The 8137-nt window shown below is 34.3% G+C and overlaps 1 protein-coding gene across 1 annotated transcript; it reads left to right on the forward strand.

The window, feature by feature from the left end:
* The first annotated feature begins 216 nt into the window (after positions 1-216).
* On the forward strand, positions 217-5083 carry LOC127900260 (ankyrin repeat-containing protein NPR4-like). The gene is made up of 3 exons (XM_052434864.1): positions 217-840; positions 3947-4479; positions 4568-5083. The coding sequence occupies exons 1-3, from the start codon at positions 573-575 to the stop codon at positions 5081-5083; spliced, it is 1317 nt and encodes a 438-aa protein (XP_052290824.1). The 5' UTR covers positions 217-572.
* Positions 5084-8137: the final 3054 nt, after the last annotated feature.

An 8137-nucleotide genomic window follows, 5' to 3' on the forward strand; every position in this document is an offset into this window, starting at 1 on the left:
TAATCTCGATTTGTTTATTTATTTAACTAAAAGAGCATGAGGAAGAAATCAAGGTTAAAAATGTTGATTCTTGGCTTGTCAAAAGAGTAAGAATTAATGTCGATTCTTACCTTGTAAAAAAAGCAAGAATTTAATAAGTGTGAAAAATACTACACTTTTCAAGTCATATATACATACATGTGGAAGCTCCGTTATTGGACAGCAATGGTGAAATTAAGCAGTCGCAAATGGACCCACATTTTTTCAAAGCTGCAGCTGTGGGCAATTCGGAACCGTTCAAAGATATGGCAAGAGAGGTGATTGAGAGCTTGCTAACAGCAAAGACCAAAACCACAATCCTGCATATCAACATCATATCTTAAGAAAGAGAAAACTTGTCAACGAAGTTCATAGAAGAAATACTTGAGAAATGCCCATCGCTGCTACTACAAGTTAATGCCAAAGGCGAAACTCCACTTCACGTTGCCGCAAAATTCGGCCATTCTGATATAGTGAGGTTTCTTGTCGAAAGAGCAAAATTACCTCAACATGAAAATGAAGAGTTAGAGAGCGGGGTAGGAGCTGCCTGGCAGATGATTAGGATGGCAAATAATGAGAAGAACACAGCACTCCACGAGGCAGCGTGCTGCGAAAACGTTGATGTGGTGAAAATACTGACGAAAGAAGACCCTGATTATCCATATTCTGCAAATAATTACGGCAAAACGCCACTCTACATGGCTGCTGAGTCTTCGTCTTCTGATATGGTGCTTGCCTTATTGGAAAAGAGCACACCAGTGTCTCATGAAGGCCCCAACGGAAAGACGGCTTTACATGCTGCAGCAATGGAATTTCGTTTCGGTAAGTCCAGTTATACCCTTTCAGTTGGAATTTCAATATTGACATCTTTCTATTAATAGATTCTTTCCATAATGTTCAAGTAAATAAACCCTTTTAATTGATTAATAAATTATTAATTGCCATAAATTTAATCAGGATAAATTGTTGGATATAAATTAGTATTTTAAAATACTATAATATCCCACATTGAGGAGAAGTAAGAGCAGTTGAATTTGGTTTGAATTTGCTTACAAATTAGAAGTGAATAATTCAATTCTATATGTGATTGAATTAAATTGTAAGCCTCATAATGACTAATTTAAATTAAATAAGGAAAGTAGATGATGAGTTCATATTTGAATTAAGAAAAAGTTTATATGGCTTTGATACATGTGAAGTCGTTACGGTGAGTTAAATAGATTGATTGTTTTAAATAATGTTCTCTATTGATATCTCATCTCTCTTCACCAATTTATTTTCTTTTATTATTCTAAATTGTTGTCCTTGAATGCATGTAATGACCTGCCCTGAATTCCAAGGGTGAATTTAACTACAACTCACATATAGACTTAGATATCTCTTTACAATCGATAACAACTCAACCCTCAAAGAGAATTATTAAACTACATTGAAAGAAATTTAAAATTTTACAAAACCATTTACTATCCTCAATTCCAATTTTTCCCCTCACTCATCATAAATCAATCATGATTTCTGGAAATCACAATAAATTATAATGAACTCAGAAAAAAAACTTGTTTATCATATATGAAAATACATACTTATATATAAGGCAAACGAATAACATGCCATGGTCTTTTAAAAATATTGTAAAACAAATTCATGACAATTTCTTTTGCCACATTCAAACTTCACATTTCTTTGCAAATCACTTCAATTATCTTAATTCAATTACTCCTCAGTAGGACTTTCACTTAACATTCATAACTTTGGTCTTCATGTAAACGTCCTTCACCCACTTATCTCTTAAACATTACATCTACAGTGTCCACTAAGTGAGTAATGAATTCAAGAAACTAAGCAAAACAAAATAAACTTACTTTCTTTCTTCAAAATCAATTTGCTAAAATCTACTTTCTTGTTTTTTTAAAAAATAATGCATATTCATGTTTATGCTAATGAACTTTCACACATACATATGTCCATGTATAAATCATACTTATCACATAACAACACATCACATAAATATATGGGCAAACCATATAAATTCATATGGGTACATATCAAAATAAGTTTTTCAAACACGTCAAATATATACATATTTTTTATTGTGATTCATTTAGAAGTATATTTTATTTATTCAGGATATCCTCAAGTAACAAAAGTGTATTGATATCATTGGTCTAAAACTAATAACAAAACCTCAAAAGATATCATCATGTCCTAATTCATATGTTACTAAAATATCCCAAAATTTTAAATTACTAAATTACCCTTGAAATCGTAAATTACCAAAATGCCCTCGCTGGTCAATGGTGACCGAAATTCAAGTGGTAATGATCGAAAAAGTCAAAACTAGAACTTTAGCTCGCTCTGAATCCAACGGTGGCAATGGTGAGCTTCGACGCTCAACCATGGTGCCGGATTGAGCTTCGACAATCGTGAAACTTCAACGATTGATCGGCGACAAATCGACTACTATTTAATGGTCAAAAATTGATTTGATTACCATAAAGGACAAATCTCAGGTGACGACATGACCGAAATCCGGGCAAAACTTGCCGATTTGAGTTGTCGCCCTCCATGACTTAACACGGGTTCGTGGGGGTGTTCATAGGCTGTTTTCCGACAACAATGATGACGGGGGAGTAGGGTTGGCAAAAGTTCGGGTCGAGTCCGGGTTTGTGGCTGTCCGAGACCAACCCGCATGTCACACATAGTTACTCGGATCCGGGCCGTGCCCGAATTTTTTCTATGCGGACCGGGTATATGCCCGACACTATCCGGGCACAAGCTTTTTTTTGGGTTTTCTCTACTCGCATTTTCAAAGCTGAAAGCACTGGAAGTTTGGAAATAAAAATGCAGCCATGCTTTAAAACAATGGTTTACTTCCAAGTTCCAACTAACAAACCAGTAACAGTCCAAAACCAAAACAATTGTTTCTAAGTGTTTACTTTTATAAAATCCAAAATAAGCAAAGAAGGCCTATAGGCAACCTTGTGGGTCGTGGCTGTAATGGCGGAGTTGCAGCTGATAAGGTGACAAAACAATGGAGTGAGACCAGCTATGATGGCTGAAGCCGTTGCACGGTGGTTGTCGCTGAGAAGATGACCAAACGGTAAAGAGCTCTGTGATGGCTGTGCTTTGCGATAAATGAAAAGAGTTGACTAAGGAAGGTAAGAGGTTCGTGGAGGGAGAGGCGCGGTCAACACTGCATCGGTGCTGGTGGATGGTGGCCACTGGTGGAAAGACGGAGAGAGGTGTTGCGTTTGCGAGATTTCAGTGTGTGTGTTGCGTTTGCAATTTAGGGTTCGGTTTGCGGGCAATTGGGCAAAGCAAATGTATTTTCAGTTTTATATTTTCGTCTTTTTTTTTACTTAATAAAAAATCAGGCACAGGTCCGGGTTCTGGGTGGTTGGTGCTGTGACCGGACCCGTGCCCGGAAGCAGCCGGGCATTGAAAATCAATGCCAGATATGCTTTTTCCATGCATCCGGTCTGAGTTTTACTTGAACCACATACGCCGGGTCCGGTCAAGGCGGGCTTTTCTGCCACCTCTACGGGGGAGTGATCAACGTTGTCGGGGGGTTCGTTTGACACACTCCATCACCGGAGATGTGGCCGGAATCAGAAACAACGATTTAGGTTTCGTGAACGGATTGACCTGACCCGTTTTCTTTCTCTTCTGACCGGATCGCTCACATTCTCTCTCTCACTTAATTCACTTAATCCAATTAATGACTCTAAGTACTTAAGCCATTATTCATCACTCATTGTGTGATTGGTGTTGGTGTTGTTGCTCTAGACTTCTGGCTGATTTAGAATTTAAAAAGCTATTTTTTTTCTCATATTTCCAACATAAATAGCCCCTAAATTTAGGCCATTTCTGGATATTTACTTTTATTAAAAATTTTCGTTATTATTTGATTTATCTTCTGTATTCTCAGCTGATGCTGCATTACGAAAACTAGTTGAGGAAAAGAAGAAAATGATCAAAGAAACAGACCAATATGGGTGGACTCCAATTCATTACGCTGCATATTATGGAAATTACGGGATGGTAAATTTGCTATTAGAAATTGATCAATCTGCTTCGAACATTGCTAACAAAGATCGAAAGATGACAGCTCTTCATCTGGCAGCGGGCCGAGGGCATGCCCGAACAGTTGAAACAATTCTTTCCCTTAGTCCAGATTGTTATGAGCTGGTCGATAACAAGGGATGGAATTTTCTCCATTATGCTATGGTTAGTTTTCGTGTTGAACAACTAACAAATCTTCTTGAAAATAATCCGTTAGCGAGGAGTCTTATAAATGAGGGGGATGCCATGGAAAACACTCCTCTCCATGTGCTTGCTGCTGTCCGTCCAAAGGAATTCCATGCCGTTATGATTAAGAAGACTCAAGCCAACTATGACGCTGTCAACAAACGAAATGTTAGTGTAAGACACATTTTTAGTTATGGCTATCCTAAGCTCAAGGTAATTATTTAATTTGTTCTTTCAACTAAATTATTAAATTTAATTTTTTTACGCAATTAGTTGATATTCAAATGTAAATTAATTACAGGAAGAAATCCAAAAATTATCCAAAGATTTTGGCAGAGGACAATATTCAAATGGTGTTATATGCAAATCGGAACTAGAATACAATGATGATACCAAAGATGATTACAAGGATACAAGAGAATCACATTTGGTAGTGGCTGCACTCATAGCAACGGTAGCCTTCGCAGCAGCTTTCGCCATTCCTGGCGGTTATAGAAGCGAAAATGGAACTGCAATCCTGAGGAGAAATAAAGCTTTTCAAGCATTTATAGTAGCAGATTCCATTGCCATGGTCTTTTCTCTTTCTGCCGTCTTTACTCACTTCTTTTTGTCTCTTAAAATTGAAGCAACTAAAGATTTCGATGGGGCTCTGTTTGGTGCTTCCCTTTGGTTCACCTTTTTTTCCATGGGAGCAATGGTGATTGCATTCGTTACGGGAACGTATGCAATGTTAGTACCTTCTTTAGGCCTTGCTATTATCACTTGTTTAATTGGCTTGAGCTTCTTCTTACTTGTGATTTGGACCATGGGATTGTAGTAAGTCACTATCTTTGTTTATCAGTAAAATGATTGATTTTCATTTAACATAAACATTAATCAATTTACTCAATCTTTGCTAATAATCAATAATTATTTTAATTGTACATTAATCATTGATGTTTTAATAAAAATAAAATTTGAGATGCAGGCCGGTCTATTTTGCTGTCAATGATTAGATTGAATTGGTGAGATAAATCAAAATCAAATTTAATATTTTAAATTGTTCGTACTTTCTTATATTGATGGAATAAAATCTTGATTACTTTGTCAACAAAAAAAATGAAAAAAAATTCTCTCTTTATATAGTGCGTCATGATAAATCTTCAATTAGATATGAGTAAAGAAAATCCATGATGCATGTTTAAGGGTGGTATAGGATTTTTTATTTTTTTGGTTTTTTTAATAGGTTAACATATTGCCATCAAAGTTTTTGTAATATTTACAATAAAAAATTTATAGAAACTATTCTTGATAAGTCTAGTATGACACATTTTGAATTTCTATTATCACAAAGTACCAGAGTGATATTTGCTCTACTCATATTAATGGAGGAGAAATCTACTCTTATCCAACTTAATTGGAAGAGAAATCGAGTCCAATAATAATTGGGATTCAAAAGTTGTACTAATGAGCTAAGAACATAATTACTTGTATAAGTAAATAAAAATTTTACCATTCAATAGAGATAATGACATATCATTTTAAAGTCAAATCCTGTATCACCAAATGAGTTGAATTAAGACCGAGAAAGACCAAAAGGGAGGGACGTTGCTTTGAAGGAATTATTGCAACAACCATCGAAAACTAATAAATGAAATGGTTGAGGCTTTGGAAGCTCAGGCACATGATGGGCCAGGTTCTGTTCAGCCCCTCCAAACGTGGAAGGGCTTTATGAGCTCAGACTTGAGCCTGGGCTTGTCCAAGCTCAGCCCATTCTCCCTCCCTTTTTGGTCCCACCACTGAACAGAAAGGAATCCCAACTCCGAATTAGCCTAATAATCTGTTCTCTGCTGAATTCCATGGAAATATATGTGAACCAAAAACAAAATCGACTTTGGATTCCTAAAGATTGTGCAAAACAAGCACATGAGCCACCCCATGGCCCAAAAGGCGATTTTTGACCATGATAAAGCGGGCAAGGCAAAATGCCAATACTTACCATTATACTTTTAGGTAAAGTCTCTAAATCTCTTGGCCTTAGTCGTGAGATTTTATCAATTAAATTTACAATTTAGGTGACGTTTTGAGATAATACTACAACAGTTATTTTTAATTAAAATTAATTACTCTAAAATAGACTACCAAATATATGCTTTCAAATTCAATATTCACAAATCCAAATGAATTAGGTTGTATGATATATATCACAGAGGACTCACTTCTATAAACCATTTAATCACTTCTATAAATAATTTAATCTATCACATATAACGTCAACTGTACTTGATTTGGCTTACCTTAGCCATATGCTTATACATACTAATTTTAATAGGATAATTGATAACTAAGTACTTAATGTTTATTTAAGATTAAACTACCTCAAAGACTTAGGCGAGTGATTTTTAAATAATTTTACTTTATTAATTACCCGAATTCAAATCCTATGGGAGGTTGAGGGAGAAAAAAATTGATTTGGGTTGGCTGAGGTAGATTCTTTTTAAGAAGCACTAATTAGAAAAAAAAACTAATATATTTATATAGATGGCAGCTAGATTTGTCGATAAATTCTTTTTGAAATATCTTTAATAAATTTCAACAAAGTATTCAATATGAGAGAGATTTGAGATGAATTAGAATGAAACTAAAAAATATAGTTTCTTTGACAATATATTAATAGTGTGTTTATTAACAATGAATATTAATTGACAAGAATTATAATGAATTGGAATCAAAATGTAGAATAATAAATTGTCTCCTTCAACTGCAAGAATGAGATCGAAATCAATAGTATTCCAAACTTGATGTGTTTACTTTGTTTTTAAAATTAGAATAGATGATTGTAAGTTACCAAAATGGAGTAAAAAGAAAGTTTTAATTTTTAATAAAGATAAACGATTTTTACTCTTTATTCTCATTTCTCCATTCTTATTCCCGCCTCTTCCATCTAATTAAATGAAATTCTTTCTCATTCCTAAATTTATGAGACTCAATCAAAATTTATTTATATTTCTTTGTATTTTTAGCAATTAAATATTATTAATAATGCTCATTCCTCATTTTTTTTAAATCCCAAAAATAAACAAATTATTTTAAATCCCAAAAATAAGCACATTAATGACATTCATTCCATTAGTAAAATCATGTGGTTGTCCTAAAATTGATCTAAGGACCCACATCAGAGAATTTGTTTCCTTCTAACTTTATTTTCACTTCAAAAGACACGACTCCACTCCCGCAGTCAACCAATGGTAAGTGGATAGTTGCCAGCTGTGAAGAAGCCACTTTGGGGTGTGTTTTGGATTGAGATATTGTAACTTTTAAGGTATAACTGTTGTGAAAAAAATTATAACTATGAAACAAAAATTAATAATATGTAGTAAATATAAATTTAAATAATAATTTTGACAAAATTATTAAAGATATAATAGATTCTCCATTATATAAGTGAAAAATCATATTAACATACCTTTTAAGCTACATCAGTTAGTGTTTACCAAACACTTTACTACTTTACCTATAGTTGTCCAACCTCAATCCTAAACGCATCCTGAATTTAGTGACTGTCAGCCTTGTGAGTTATGACTAGTTGACCACAAAAAAGGAAAGTGGCTGAAAAATCAAATTACTCTTTTTTTTAAAAAAGAATTTTGACCATAGACACTCTAGTCTCTACTGATTGTGAGCAAGATTCTCTCGTTACTAGGCATGTCAAATGTAACTGTAAGTTGCATCAGGGGCCTATCTCCCTAAAAAATAACCAAAACGCACAATAAAAGAAAAGAAATAGAGAGGGGGATTTGTGAAATATTGCAAATTACAGTCATAATAAATTTTAATTAATATATGTACGACAACTGCTATAAACAATAGCAGATAAATTAAGAATCTTTAT

The sequence above is a fragment of the Citrus sinensis genome, chromosome 2, assembly GCF_022201045.2.
Source record: "Citrus sinensis cultivar Valencia sweet orange chromosome 2, DVS_A1.0, whole genome shotgun sequence".
Taxonomy (NCBI): Eukaryota; Viridiplantae; Streptophyta; class Magnoliopsida; order Sapindales; family Rutaceae; genus Citrus; species Citrus sinensis.